The sequence below is a fragment of the Dasypus novemcinctus genome, chromosome 9 (genome assembly GCF_030445035.2).
Source record: "Dasypus novemcinctus isolate mDasNov1 chromosome 9, mDasNov1.1.hap2, whole genome shotgun sequence".
In the NCBI taxonomy this organism is placed as follows: Eukaryota; Metazoa; Chordata; class Mammalia; order Cingulata; family Dasypodidae; genus Dasypus; species Dasypus novemcinctus.
Genome location: NC_080681.1, coordinates 14,013,166 through 14,027,897, shown reverse-complemented (window position 1 = coordinate 14,027,897; position 14,732 = coordinate 14,013,166). Strand labels below are relative to the sequence as shown.

Here is a 14,732-nt window from a genome sequence, read left to right as displayed (position 1 = left end):
CTTCCTGTGCTGCATAAGGGAAACGTGACTGTCGGCCCAGTTCCTGGTGAGGCTGAGCTCTATTCCTGTCTGGAACTGCAGAGGAACTGCACTTCGCGGTTATAATTCAGGCTGATGGGTAAGTGGTTGGGGGCAGTGGGGAAGGAAGATTGAATGTCTCTGAGAAGCATTTCCCGCTGCTGAACTGAGCCAGGGATGCCTGGGCTGAAGGGCCCCCTGGCTAGGGCCCTCCCATCCCAGCCTCATGTCCACATCCCTGCCAGGACCAAGATTTAGTGCTCTGGAATTGTCTCTGGGTGGGCCTCACTGAGTCGAAGGTCCAAAACTTTGCCGATCACTCACTGGGTAAAAAAAAAGTCCAGCGCAGAGGGAGCCTCAGCAAAGGGAGATGGAGTCTGGAAACTCTTAAGGTTGGGATTCCAGGTGGGGCCGCTTTCCTTTTGCCCTTCCCCAGCCTGCCTTGGGAAAACAGGGGCGTGGGTCGAGGCGGCCTCTGAAGGGAGGTTGGGGGACAGGGGTCTCTCGAGACCCGGGGCTGCCTTAGGAGTGAAATATCCCGGGTGGGGGGAAGTGGAGCTAATGGTAAGTAGGTGAAGGGCTGCCCGCTCCCCGGCCAGGGGACGGGCCCACTGGACGGCCCAGTGGTGGGAGGACCCGTCAGCTCACAGATAATCCCCCTGGAACAGGCTCCGGGGTGCCCATTCATATTCATTATTGTGAAGTGGGCGGTTGTAAAGTTAGCTTTCTCTTCATTTAGCTGTCATTGGACAGAAAAATATGAGCTGTGGGCAGACACCCCTGGATGGGAGCCAGTAGCCAGCCTCTGGCCTCCCTGTGCCCTCCGCCCCCAGGGCCCCTCCCGCACGGGGGCCGCGCCTGTCCCTTGCCTGCCTCTCCTGGCTGCACTGACCTCCAGCTCGACTTCATTTTCTGCTCTTGTCTCCTCCCCATTTCTGCTCCCTTTGCCCAGGCTTCCACAGAGCCTTCCCTTCTTCCTCTGTCTTTCTCAAAGTATGAGAGAGGGAGCCACGTCTTCCTTAACCCTTCTCTGTCTCTGACACCCAGCACAATGCCAGGCTCAGCTAGGGGCTCAAATAGTTCTAGAACAAACTAATCTTTCTTTGCATCCCTCTGACATTTGTAGGGCAGAAGGCCCAAAACTGCTGGCTACTCATTTGGTGAAGAAACTTCCAGAGCAGCGGTCTTAGCCCTGGAGTTAGAAACCTGGGTTTGAGCCCGTTTCCTCACTGCCCAGCCCGGCAAGGGAGGTTCTGTTGAGCAGAGGTAGGCGCAGATGCCTGTCTGGCACCCTGGCCCTTCCCTCCTTCCCCTGGTCAGGGCACACACCCGAACCTCAGCCTGCATCAGTGCAGGGAGAACCAGAACCGGCTGAAAGCCAGGCCCTCAAACTGAGGGAAGGGGAGGAAGGGAGGGAACGAGCAATGGTTCCAGAGCTAAGAAGCCAGGTCTGGAGGCTTGGGCCTCGTCAAAGCTCACAGGGAAATGGGATCTGATGGGGTGGGGGTGGGGCTGCCCTGGGGAGCAGCACAGCCCTGATGGGCCGGTGCTTTCTTGGGGCCTGAAGGGTGAGGGTGGAGGAGAGGGAGCACCGTGAGGTGAACTCTTCTGAGCAATGTGGTTGCGTTTACCGGGATGGTAGGAGGCCAGGCCTGCCTCCTTTGTGCCTTCCAGCCTGGGGAGGTAAGGCAGAGCGCAGGGGTGCAGGAGAGAAGGGGTAGGACTCGGAAACCACAAGAAAGAGTCCTGGCTTTCATCTCTGCCCCACCGCTCAGATGTGCTCCTGGGGCATCTGGGAGAAGGGAGCTGCCCGCCCCCCCACACACTGCCCTGGGGTCCCAGGCCACGCATGGGGAGCTCAACCCACCATGGGCACCCCAGTCCATTCCACCTCCTTTCTGCTGTCAGTTCAGCCACAAGCTTAGCCCTGCTCTCTCTCCTCTCCCTGCCGAGCGAGTCCCACCAAGAGCTGGCCTTTCTACCTGCCACCCAGCATCAACTAAAGCCACAGAGACTCGGGCAGGTGACAGCACCTGGCACGGGCTCCCCTGCAGGCCCACCTTCCCCGCCCGTCAGGAATGCCTGGCTCAGCCTGCATCCTGGGCACAGACCAGCCCTAAAGCAGCCAGGGCTGATACACAACGGCCTGGTATAAAAAATACTGCCACCTTTATTGTTATGCTGGGCAGCACTTTTTTTTTTTTTTTTTTTACAAAAAGTATCTTTACAAAAATGGGGGTCAGGATCGTAGGGGTTCAGAGTCTGGATATCTGTTTTATTCTCACCAACATCTAACAAGGAGACCATGGTTTCCGTGGCATAGCTCTGGCCTGATCCCATGGAAGAGAATCCAACATTCTGGTGGTTTCTGGTTGAATTTCTGCCCCTTTGGAGGGGAGAGATGACTCCACAGTGTGTTGAGGGAGGAGACACAGGTCAGGAGTAGGGGTGACTGGAGCCGGGGGGCAGGGCACCCTTCCCTCTGACTTCCAGCCCCCAGGCCTTCTGGGCACAAGGACCCTGGGTGCACAGCTCCTGGTGGGGGGGTGGCCAGGCCTGCCCTAGGTGGGCATTCGAGACCCCGCTCGTTTGGGTCCCCCTACCCCATAAGAAGCTCCTCCCGGTTCAGTCTTCCTCAGCCTCCCCATTTCCCTGGGTTCCCCGAATGAGGAGCCAACGAGGCGTGTTTCAACTTGGACAGACTCATGAGGAAGGACCTGGGCGAAGGGACCCAGTCTGTAGCAGGAAAAGGCCCGAGCGCCGGTTCTGACGCCCCCTTATCCTAAGAGAAAAGACCCTGTCGCTTGTTCCCTGCCTGGGGCTCAGAGCCCCAGCTGCTCTGCCCAGTCGTCTGGGAAGCCACTGTCCTGTCGGGGGTCCAGGCAGGGGTGAGAGCAGCCAGGGACGGGGCGGGGGGGGGGGGGGCTCAGGCTGCGGGCCCTGCGGTGATCACGTGGTCCAGTTCAGCAGGCCGGGCGGCTCCTTGGGCTTCACCCTGAGCGAGACGAGGCCCGGAGACTTGTAGTCGCCGTCTGGGGAGGGCTCAAAGCTGTGGCCCCCCAGGGCAGGGGAGAAGCCGTGGATGGAGTAGACGCCCGGGTGGGTGCCGGGGGAGGCCGGCACGCCCACGAAGCCAGCCACGTTCCCGTGGGAGTGCGCGTACGGAGACATACACGAGGAGGGGAGGCCCTCGGGAGGCGCGAGGCAGGCGCCCGGGGGGCTGCCAGAGCCGGGGCTGGGCCACAGGGAGTTCTGCAGCTGGAAAGAGGGAGAAAGGAGGTCACGGGCCAGCAGCCCTTGGGGCTGCCTCCCTACTAGGGGGTCTCGATGAAACCTCCACCCAGCCCGGCTCTCAAATGCGTCACCCCCAGCCCCACACTGCTTAAAAAGATCCCGCTCAGTGACTCCTGGGTGCTGGGTGCGGCATCGTTCACGAGGCCGGTAAGAGAAAAAGCAAGGTGATTTGCTCAGGGTCAGAGAGCCTGAGTGCTGCTCCAGGTCTCCCGGGGCCAGCGCTCAGCCACTGGCCGGCTACCCCAGGGGACCTGGCTGGGCCCCGCTTGGAGGCAGGCCTCACCTGGGGGTGGCTGTCGGCACGGGGCAGCACGGAGATGTCATAGGCTGTGGTGAAGGGGTTCCGCCCCTCCTGGATCTTCCCATAACGCTCGCGCTTCCGCCACTTGGCTCTCCGGTTCTGGAACCAGACCTGGGGGCAGGGATGGGAAGGCTGAGCCCGCTGGGGAAGCCTCTGGAGAGGGCGGGTGGCTGTGACCTCCTGTGGGGCGGGGAGCTGGCTCAGGGTCTGGGAAACCCACACAGCACTCGGAGCCCAGAGCCTGGGATGGGCCGGGCAGGCCCGAGGCCCCCAGCACATCTGTTGGCCCCGCAGGCCCCCAGCCCCTGCCCCCAGGCTGCGTTACCCCCTTCGCCTCCAGCCCGGGCCTGTCTGGGACAGGGCTGTCAGTGCCATGGGCCTCGGGGCCCTGGCCCCTTCCGAGGAGGACCAGTGCTTGTGGAGCGGGCTGTCCAGTCTCCTTTCCCAGTCCACCCACCTCACAGCATCGGGAATCTTAAAACACATTTCTGTTCAGGCCACAGCCCTTCTTCAAGCCACGGGGGCCCCCTGGGGACCTTGGCCCAGAGCCCAGCTCCTTTAAAAGGCCTCTTGGAACTGCCCCCCGTCCAGCCAGCCCCACGCAGTTCTTTCTAATTGCCTCCAAGCCCCCGCCTCAGCTCTCCTTGGAAACACTGCCCTCTTGCTCTTCTTGCCTTCATCACGGTTTCCCTACCTGGCTGGGCTACCTGACCCCACTCAGGTACATCTCAGCCGGGCGTGCTCCACCGGACGTCCGCAGCACCCTCAGGGCATTTCCGTGCTGGATTGCCAAGGTCTGCTTGGAGATCGGTCTCCCCATTCATTCGTGAGCTCCTGAGGTGGAGGCCGCCTCTCTGCGCTTGCGCCCACCTGTGTACGTACCTGCACCGCACTTGTTGCTTTCTATATTACGACCTACGGCTGAACTTCTATATATACGTGTTTTGTACTTCTATCACTTAATAAACATCTATGTCACAGGCTCTGGGCTAGAGATTGGCAGTAGGAAAGCAGGCTAGTTAGGGAATAAAGAGACAAATCTGCGACCAGGCAGAAAACCCGCTGTCATTAAACACGGGGCCGTGGACACCCCACAAGACGGCTGCTGGAGGAGCCATTCCGAGCAGGCGGCCACCAGAATCGAGGAAAAGCCACGGATATTCTCAATGGGCCTTATCCTTGGGCGCTCCTGGGGGATTGAGGGGTGGGGTAATCAATCAGAGCAAATAACTGGGATTCTTCCCCCTACATTAGCAAAGGGGAGGAGTAATTAATGGTTTAGAAAGCACACACAAAATCCAAACCAGCCCCTCTTCCCTTTTTTCCCTTGCCGAATTCTGTCTCTGTTCTAGTCATGTTTTCCCCCTGTTCTTGCCCTTTTCTCTCCTTGCCTGGATCAGCATGCAAGTAAACCTGGGGGTTTGTAATCTGCCCTCTTTCTCTCTCTTCAGCCCCTTCTTCTCGATGTGGGACCCACAATCTGTTATTTTCTCCCATTTCTCTTCTCTCAGTTCCTTAATAAATTACTGACATAACTAAACTGGCTTGCTCTTAAAATTCTTTTTTTCGTAGCTTTTCAAAGACCTAGAGAAAATCCGGCAACAACAGCACAAAAGCAAAGCAAACCAAACAAAAACAAAAACAACCTATACGCCCAAAAACGCTTGTTTTCCAGGGACTCTTGACTTAGCTGGGAATCACAGCAGAAGCAGCTGCGTGTGCACGTGCACACGTGCGTGTCTGAGTGTGTAGTCCAGCTGCCCCGGCTGGGATGAGAATTCCTCCCCAGCCCCCCTGTCCCCTTTCACTCCCACACCTGGGTGAGAGATCCTGAGTGATGAAAAGGAGCACACTCCAGCCACCCAGAGCAGCCCTGGGGCGAGTTCAGGGAACAGCTCCCCCACCTGCCCAAAGCCCGCAGTTCCTTCCTTCTCCCTCCCCGCCTTTAGGCCCAGAGGGTCACCTGCTGGGAACAACCTTGCTGTCACCACCTGTTGTCCCAGGGACTCCCCACTGCAGACTTCTGTGGGGCTCTAGACCTGCCCTCCACGTTGTTTCGTGAGTGGTGTGATTTGGAAAAGGATTTCTTCTTCTCTCAGAAAGAACCGTCCCTACTCTAGAGCCTCAACCATCTGGGAAGATTCTGGACAAGCTCTGGGGGCCTCATGGCTACCCCTCTCCCCCTTCTGGGGTTGAAAAGGCCTAGGGGAGGAGTGGGGGGCCATTCCAAAGTGGGGGGCCATTCCAAAGCAGGGACAGCCCGTTAGCACCCGTGAGGCCCGGCGTTCTGGCGGCACAAGCTGCTGGACTCGCTCGGCTTGTGCAATCCGGGCTTGTCTGAATTGCTGGACCTCTCGCTCTGAAGACCTGAGTCCTGGGGACAGTCCTGGAAGCTTGTTCTGGGTGCCACGTGGGGGGCCAGGTCAGCAGGAGGACCTGGCAGAGGAGGGGAAATGGCCCGAGCCCGCCTGGACCCCGGCTGGGCCCAGCTGAAGGGAGCCGGCCCCTTGGTCCTTTCTGCCGGAGCTGGCCACCCCCCCAAGCACCTTCCCAAAGGGTGTCGGGCAGGCCTCCCTGCTGGCTGCGGGAAGCAAGAGCTTTGCCCTACCAAGTCCCCTCAGCCGGGGACACCCAGACGCCCCTCTGCATGGGACGTCACCTCCACCTCTCCCTGGAAGCGCAGATGCGCTGATCCCCTCTGGTGCCTGCCGGGCATCAGGCCGTTTCAAAGCCAGACAGCAGCCTTCTTGGGCCCAATGTCCACTGAAGCCTCCTTCCCACCCCCATCCCCCCGCGTGCCACCTCCATGCTCTTCTTCACTTCAAACGTGCCGCCCCGGTGTGGATTTGCGCCCCCTGCCCCTTCCCTCTTCCTCTTCCCAGTAATCCCCACCTCCCCCCCCCTCACAGGCTGGGCTCCACTGCCCCATCCAGGAAGCCCTGGGGCCTGCTCTCTGGTAGGGAGCCTTTGTTGGGGTGGGGACGGGCTCTCCCAGCCAAGGCCTGAGAGCTGCAAGAGGCTGAAGGTCACCGGCTCGGGATGACTCTGGGGGTCACTGACCCTGAGACCCTCCAGCAGGCCCTCCCGTCCCCGGGCGGCTGCCGCGGAAGCAGCCCTGAGAGGTGCTGAGCTCTTCCCTGCAGTCACATCTGCAATCCTCAAGAGGCCCCCCAAGTAGGTCATCCTTAACTAAACTGGGAAACTGAGGCAGAGAGATTCGACAACATGCCCAAAGTCACCTGGCCAGCTAGGAAGTGGCAGAGCTGGGACGCCCACCCAGGCCTTTTTCACTCCAAGAGCTATAATGTCCCTGTCCCCAGAGAAGTGTCAGCTTGGGCCGGAAGAGCCTGTGGCTGCCGCGGAGCTGGGCGTGGAAGATAAGCCCAGGACGGGAGGGCTGGGCACGGGCTCCTCCGGCAGGCAGCTCTGTGCGGTGCCAGCGCCCACTGCTTCCAGCCTTAGCCTTCACGGCCCGGCCCCGGCAGCAGGGAGAGCCCTGTGCCCGCCGTCCCCTCACCTGTACCCGGGCCTCGGTCAGGTCCGTGCGCAGAGCCAGCTGCTCCCGGGCGTACACGTCGGGGTAGTGGGTTTTCTGGAAGACCTTCTCCAGCTCCTCCAGCTGGAACGTGCTGAAGGTCGTGCGGTTCCGGCGCTTCTTGCTCTTGTTCTTGGCCAACTCCATGGAGCTGGGGAGTCCAGGGGACAAGGGGACACGCAGGCTGGCCAGGCAGGGGCCCGGGGAGCCTCGCAGGTTCGAGGGGCCGTTCCTGGGGCCGCCTCGGCAGTCCAGGGGCAGCTGGGGGAAGCTGGCAGCTTTGGAGGCCTTCTCTTCAGCTGCAATGGAAAATGCGAGGAGGAGGATGGAAAGCCAACTGGGGGGTTTTGTGGGTGGAAGGGCGAGGGGGGAACGCTGCGCCTCCGTCCCCGCCTCCCCCTTCCGTTCCCTTCCCTTCCTCCCGGCAGCCACCCTCCTGGGCCTGGCTTCGGAGGCCTGCCTGCTGAGCCTCCAGCTGGGAAGGGGGCCCTGGGGAGTCCTATGCTCTGCGGCGGGCGGATCTGCTAGGGCCAGAGCCGGGCTCATTTCGGGGAAGTGCCACGTGGTGGCGCGTCCCACCGGATGTGGAGGTATCGGGATTGGCGCCACAGCGGGGACCGCCACCCTGGCGGCGCTAAGGGGTGGGGACGAAGACAGGGTGCTTGATAGGAGGTTATCAGGAAGTGCTCCCTGGTCCCAGGCCTGGCAGGCCTTGATGCCCACCCTTGGCACCCAGGATCGGGAGGTAGATGGGCAGGAAGCTCAGCCCACCTTGGCCTGGTCTGGCTGCACCCCGTGCTCTGAACCCCATGTCTCAGGTCAATGTCAAATCCCCCAACCAAGCAGCGCGAGGGGCGAGATGGGGCAAAGAAGCTTCCAGAGAGACTCTCCCTAGCTCCTAACATCGTGATGTCCGGGTGGGGACTCGAGCTCCAGCTCTGGAGAGGTGGAGGGCCGGCGAGGCGAGGAGGAGAGTCAGGGGAGCAGGGCTGCAGCGGGGCACAGCCTCTCCCCTCCTTCTCGTTGTCCGCCTCCCCCTTCCTGAGGAGGCCTGGCTGATCCCGTGGGTGGGGGGCGCCTGACTGCAGGCAGGAAACCGTTCCCAGCAGCCCCGCTCTGATGTGCTAAAAAACCCTCACTCCGGAAGCTTGGCGGAGACCCACCAAGACGGGCAAGACGGGGGCACGGGGGGGGAAAACAGGCCGCTCTGATCGCCCCCGCCCTCTCCCTCGGGCGAGGCCCCCCAGCGGCGGCCCCACGAAGTCTGTCCTCAGCAGTCCACTGGGACGTCAGGAGCGGCGCCACAAAGACACCCGGCGGGCTCCACGCCCCTTCCCTGGCCCCATCCCATCCCCAGCCGGGCGGGCCCCAGGAGGCCCAGCAGCTGGCACAGGCAGGCGGTTCCTTCCCCAGGACTTGGTGACGGAACCGCAGCTGCACTGGGGGAGCTGGGCTCCTGGGAGCTGGGTCTGGTGAGGCCCCCTCTGCACTGCGGAGGACGGGCTGGGGTCCCAGGGCCCCCACGTTGTGTGCCGGGGGCCTGGGAGAGGCGGGGAGGGCCTGGCCGCGGGGGCCGTGCCCAGCCGCCGGGCGCCCCTCACAGCTCAGCGGCGCAAGGGGAGGGAATGCTCCGAGCCCGGACTGGGCATGCACATTTTAGTTGTAGGAGTAGCTCCATTTGGGAGGAGCTGAGGAACGGAAAACCAGGGACGGTGAACCCGAGGATTTCCAGGGGGCTGGGAACGGGCCGCCTGGCACTGCGCAGGCCCTCAGAGCGTGTGACTGCGAGGGAGGCGTCTCGGAGTTTCGGGCTCACCGGGACGCCCTGATCCTAGCTGGGCCGGAGAAGAAAAGGGGCGAGTGTAGTTTCAGGGGTAGGGGATCAGCACCGAGGTGCGGGGAGCACAGACGTGGCCCAGAGGGGTCCCCAGAGCTTGCAGAGCCACCTCCTGGGCCCTAAGCATCTGTCCCAGGAGGCCCTGCCCAGAGGCACTGCCCAGAACCGGGGCCCTGGGACTGGCCTGACCCCGACACGGCATTAAGAGATGAAAATACAGCAGGACTTCTCAGAACAGCTCCCCAAGGACAGGGGCCAAGCCACAGGCTTCTGCTGGGCCCCCAGGCCTGCCCACGCTCCAGCCCCCACAAGGGAGCAGAGATTCTTCTCTCCCTACGGCCACGGCCCGAAGTCTCCTTCATCTGCTAGAGAACTCCTGGGGTGGGCACCAGCCTCCCTCTTCTGGGAATTGGGGGTGGGGGGGGCTGCTCCTTGGAGAACACCGAGCAGCCCCCTGAGGAGCATGGCACAGAAGAGAAAAGGGATAGAAGTTGATTGTAAGGAGGGCAGCAAACATGGAGAAGCAGAGCAGGAATTGTAGTTGGCAGTTCTGAGTCTAGGACTTCAGGGGGAAGGCTGCCCTGTAAGGCCAGGGGCCCATTCCAGGGGTGCACAGGCTGGAAAGAGGAGTCACATTGGGCCACACTGGGGATTGGGAACCTGGGGCTCAGCTCTGGCTCTCGACAGCCTGCCGGATGACAGCAGTGCAGAAGACAGGACCGGAGAGCCGCAGAGCTCTCCATCCCCAGCATGGCGCCCCATCCCGCAACAGCTGCCGGAGTCCCGGGAACAGCCCCACGGCAGGGTCCAGGGTGCGCAGCTCAGGGCCGCCTGCAGAGCACCCCACTGCCCCCACAGAAGGCACCCACCCAGCCCACAAACCCAACACCCAACCTTCAGCTTCTGCTACTGCCTTGCTCTGCGGCCATGCTTGTTGAGTCTCCCCGTGCAGACGTAGCCGTGCAGGGGCAGAGAGCCCGAGGCCGGAGTGGACATAAATGCTGTGGCTGGGTCATCAGCGGGGCCTCGGCGCTCTCCCTAGCGGTCTCCAATCTTGGCCTTAAAGGCCCCAGCGGGTCAGATGACTCGTGACTCTCCTCGGAGGGCCAGGGTGGGCTCCGGGATCAAGTCTCCTATGGCTGTCGGGCTCCGGGCTTCAGCAGAGGGAGGCAAAACTCAAGCAGGAGTGGTTCCTTGTTGGAGCGTTCTGAGGCCGGGCAGCTACGATGGGGGACAGGCTCTGAGCCTGAGAGAGAGGAGGGACCGGCCGAGCGCTGCGCCGGCCTTCCGGGCAGCACCGCGCGGAAGACCCAGGAGTCAAGAGTCCCTGGCGAGCCGGGACGCGCGGCCCAGGCCCAGAGCCCGCCTGGGCGCTCTCGGCAACGGGCGGGCCTCGGGCCGTGCGGGCCACGGGCGGGACAAGAGCGCGGTGTGTCAGGCTCTCGTGCGCGCAACTGCCGGGTCTCTGCAAAAGATCGCGCCGCAGATGGGGCGCAGCTGCGCGCTCACTGGTCTGAACTGGAAATGCTGCGATCCGGTTATTTAAAAAGTCGGGAAACGCGGCGGGTTCCCCCTTCGCTCGCCCTTCCACCAAGTAGACTGTGTGGCCGGAGCTCCCGGGCTGTCTCCCCGCAGCAGCCCGCCTCGGCCGTCTGTGCTCCCCGCCGACGCCAGCCCCGCCGCGACCCGCAGCCCGCCCGCCCGCCGAGCCCCGGCCGGGCACCAGGAGGCGGCCGGCGTCCCCACCCCAGGCTCCGCTCGGGCCTCCGCGCCTCCTTTTCGTTTGGCCTGGCCTCCGCTCAACTTGAATCGTTATTTTTCTTCTTCCACTTGCATTCATTTTGCTCTTTTTCTACTTTCAGCATATTCCTTTTTTTCCCTTTCGCTTCGTCTCCTCCCTTTCTCTGATCTTTCTCTCCTTCATTTACCCGCTTCCTTCGATCTTCCCTTTTTTGTTATCGTTCCTTCATTTAGTTCTTTCTGCTCCACCCGGCTCGGCAGCTGTCGTTTACTTCTGGTTCAGCCCGCTCTTGTCGGCTGTTTTTTTCGATTTTCTTTTCCCTTTTTCTTGCTGTCGTCCACGTTCTCTGGTTTTCTTTCCCCGCATTTCGTTATCTACGAGGCCCTCACAGACAGAGCCAGGGTCGGTGGTTTCCTCCCTCCCGCGGTTCTGCCCCAGTGCTCTCCGCAGCTCGCCCCGCGCGAGGGCGGGCCCTGGCACCCCGGCGTTTCGTGCGGATTCGGGCGCCGGGCTGGGATGCGGGCCGGCGGGGTGGTCCCACCCAACGCCCATCGCTAAGCCGGGCTGCGTACCTGTCCCTGGCCGTGTGCGCCGTCTGGCTGGGATCAGAGGAGCCAGGCCAACTGCTTCTCATTAAATCCCAACTGTGGTTTTTATCAGGAAAGCCTCCCTCAAAGGGCACAGTCACGAAACCTCTCGGACTCGTTCGTTTCCTCCGCTGACCCCCACACACCTCCCGTCCCTCCCCTGCGCATTCCCACCAACCCGGCCGGGCCACTCCGTGGGGGCTGCAGGCGCCAGCGGGCCGCAGGAGCGGTTCTTGGACAATCCACCTCTGGGCTGGGGCTGCGGGATGTGGCATCGCAGAGGGAGCGGGCTGTGATGCGAGGCTCCTGCGGGTCAGCGGTGCCGCGGCCGGGCCTCCAAGGCCCCGCACCGCGCATACTCTGGAGAGACGACTCGGCCACCCTGCGCACAGGAGCGCCCGCCGCTGCGAGCCAGTGCCGGGGAGCCTAGGCCGAGAGAAGGGCGGCCACAACGTACCTACCGCGGGGAAGGCCAGGTTAGTCTGAGAACTAAGAACGCGGTTATTTGGGATGGAGGATGGCCCCCACGCTGCGGGACCAGCTGCGGCCGCTCGCCTCTCCCACAGAGGCTGGGGCTCGGGAGGAGCGGCCGGCGGGAGGCAAGGCCTTAGCCTCGGCTGAGCCGGGCCTGGGGGCTCTAGGCCCCGGGGGCCCAGTCTCAGGGCCCACAAGGGGAGCGAGACAAAAGCTGCGCTTCTCTCCCCGCGCCACATCCAAGAGCTCGGTGCGGCCCAGGGCGCCTGGTTCGCGGCGTCTGGTCTGGCAAGTAGTTCCAAGTTCAAGTGGGCCGGGCACGAGCTCTTCTTCCCGGCCCCGGCCGCGCCCGGGCCCTCCCTACCCCACCGGCCCTCGCTACCCCACCGGCCCTCGACCTCCCGCCTCCCGCTCCCGCCGGGGCACGGGCGGCCCCGCTTCGCGCCCCACGCCGGCCTTTGACCAGCCCCAGCCAGCGCCGGTCCGCGAAACCGGTCCGGCTTCCGAGAGGCCGGCGAGAGGGCCAAAAGTCGAAAAATGGGCGAGTAGGGAAGCCGAGCGGCCAGGGCCCGCCCCGGTCGGGATAACTGAGGGTCGAGGCTGCGGTGTGACCCGCGCCGCGCGTTACCTTCGGCGGGACCCTCGTAGAAGTGGCCGCCGTTGAGCGCGGGGCCGGGCCCGAGGTCCTGCAGGTACTTGGCGGGCGGCTTGGCCGGCTCGGGGAGGTAGGGCTCCAGGGGCCCGCAGGCCGGAAAGCGGGTCAGCCGCGGGCCGCGGGGCGGTGCGGGGTGCAGGTGAGGCGCGGCGGCGGGGGTGCCCTGGGAGCCTGGAGACTCGTCCCCAGCGGCCGCGTAGGGGCTGGGCCCCACCCCGAAGGGCGCACAGCGCTCGGCGTCCATGCCGGCAAGGGGCGCGCGGGCCGGCCGGGGGCTCCCGGGCTCCGGCTGCCGGCGCGGCCTGTGCGCGCCTGCCGAGGGGGAGGGACCTGGGCGCGGGGGCGCGGAGCCCCCGGGAGCCGCGCGCGCCGCGGGGGGGCGGGGAGGGCAGGGGAGGGGGCACGCCTCTGACTTAATGCTAGAACCATCCACGTCACGTAGGGCCCCGCGCGTGTTAACCCCTGGGCGCCCGGGAGCCCCCTGATTCACCCCAGCCGCGCATCCAGGGAGTCCGGGTGAGAGGCAGGAAGCCACCTCCTCTCGAGGGCCCTCGGGGAGGCGCCTGCACTCTTTTGTCTGCCGGTGCGGCGTGATTCCTGTGCTCAGAGTTGGACCTTCGAGCTCTCTTGTCCCTAGAGGGGTGAGGGAGAGTGGGGACAGAAATACCCACCCCCAACTCTTAGCACTGTGAGGCCTGGCCTCCTGACACCAGCCTGGGAAGAGTGTGAGGAAGGGTGGTGGGCGGAGGGAGATAGGGTAAGGCGCAGTGGAGCGATGGGGGGGGGGGGGGCTCGCAGGGGCTGGGCCGTGACTCTTCGGGCCTCGGGAGGGAGCGGGAAAATGTTGCACCCCCGCAGAACCCCCCCCCCCCTTAGAGAGCTCCTGTTTCCCACAGGGAGAGGAGGCCCTGGCGCCCGGCTGGGTGTGTGGACACCGCCCACAGCAGGCACCAGGGGGCTGCGCTTCTTCCGCTGGCGCTCTCGTTCCCTAGCGGCGGGCGAGGGGCCCCGGCGCCTGCGCGCTGGTCAGTGAAGGCGGAGGTTGGCCCAGTCAAGCCGAGCTGTGGATTGCGGGGTGGGTGGGTTTCGGGAGCAGAGGAAGGCCGGGAGCAGGCCTGCGCAGGCCCAGCAGTGACGGCCGCAGCAGGTGGAGGAGTCGCTGACGGCTGGGCTACGTCTGTCTGAGCAGCAGGTGTGGACTGAACGCCTTTCCGTGGGCAGATGACCTGCAAGTGCCCGGAAGGCAGGGGCTCTGCGGCCCCGGGGGAAGGGCAAGGGTAGGTCTGCATCCTCTAAGGGCGGGGCCTGCCAGCCCCCTGCAGGCCTAGGACAGTAGCTCAGGCCTTCTGGAAAGAGAGAGGAAGCCCAGGCTACCTAGAATCAGGGAGAAAGTCCGAGGGCCCTAGGATCCTGCACCCCGTGGAGTTAGGACCCTGGATCTGGGTTAAACCGTTTTTATTTTCAAGGCCTCTAGAGACCAGGGGAAGGGGTGGGAGTCCATCGTCATTTGTATTCCATTTGAATTCTCATTTTTAAAAGGGAATCCAAAAGTCCTGGTGTGAACACCTCCCTCTTCCGCTGGGGGCTTAGAAGGGGGTGCTTGCCTGTCTTCAGCCCGAGTTGGGCTGTAAATCAAGGCCAAACAGGAACCAGAAGGCTTGCATCTCACAAAGAGTCATTAAGCCGTTATTAAACATACCCTAACTTCTCTGAAGTCTTATTGGTTTAAACACCACATTGGAGGAATTATGGCCATTAGGCCCCTAATCGCAGACTGCAGGCCCGGCTGAGAGACGCGGGCACCTGGAGCTGGTATTTCCAGCCGAGAGGGAGGCTCAGCTCAGAGTTAAGCCTCCTCTCTGCCCTCACCAGGGGCAGACATTCTCCCGGAGCCAGGGGATGCCAGCTCTGGCCAACAACCTTACATGGACCACTTTTCCCCTTGGATAAAGTCTTTCCGTAGTTGTGGATTGGAGCATGTCGACTTTTTAGGAGGCTGTTAGTGTCCCACAAAATTGATCAGGCAGCTCACTCTAGAGGACGGATGCAAGGATGATGCCGGAAAAATGGTGCCAGCAGTTTAAGCCAGCGGCCTGGTTTAAATGCAAAGTCTTTTGCCTCCGGTGATAACCTTTTCTGAGCCTCAGTTTCCTCATCGTAAGAATGGGCGACACACATGGCCGTGGGGCATTTGGGAGGCACTCCTGTTTTGAACGGTCACATGCACTTGGTTCATTTAAGAGATGGTTGCCATTTTGTTACCATCTCCAGGTTTCTGGGTCCCATCGTT

At 62.9% G+C, this 14,732-nt stretch overlaps 1 protein-coding gene across 1 annotated transcript; it reads right to left on the bottom strand.

The window, feature by feature from the left end:
* Positions 1-2,192: 2,192 nt before the first annotated feature.
* Positions 2,193-12,689, bottom strand: ALX3 (ALX homeobox 3). The gene is made up of 4 exons (XM_058304803.1): positions 12,416-12,689; positions 7,131-7,447; positions 3,596-3,724; positions 2,193-3,276 (listed from the first exon to the last, which is right to left on the bottom strand). The coding sequence occupies exons 1-4, from the start codon at positions 12,684-12,686 to the stop codon at positions 2,968-2,970; spliced, it is 1,026 nt and encodes a 341-aa protein (XP_058160786.1). The 5' UTR covers positions 12,687-12,689; the 3' UTR covers positions 2,193-2,967.
* Positions 12,690-14,732: the final 2,043 nt, after the last annotated feature.

Excerpts from the sequence above, each read along its gene's own strand:
- ALX3 (XM_058304803.1), bottom strand. The coding sequence starts at position 12,686 with ATGGACGCCGAGCGCTGTGCGCCCTTCGGGGTGGGGCCCAGCCCCTAC. Across the intron at positions 7,448-12,415 it reads CTACGAGGGTCCCGCCGAAG|CTGAAGAGAAGGCCTCCAAA; the intron begins GTAACGCGCGGC and ends TTTCCATTGCAG. Across the intron at positions 3,277-3,595 it reads GTGCCGACAGCCACCCCCAG|CTGCAGAACTCCCTGTGGCC; the intron begins GTGAGGCCTGCC and ends CCCTCTTTCCAG.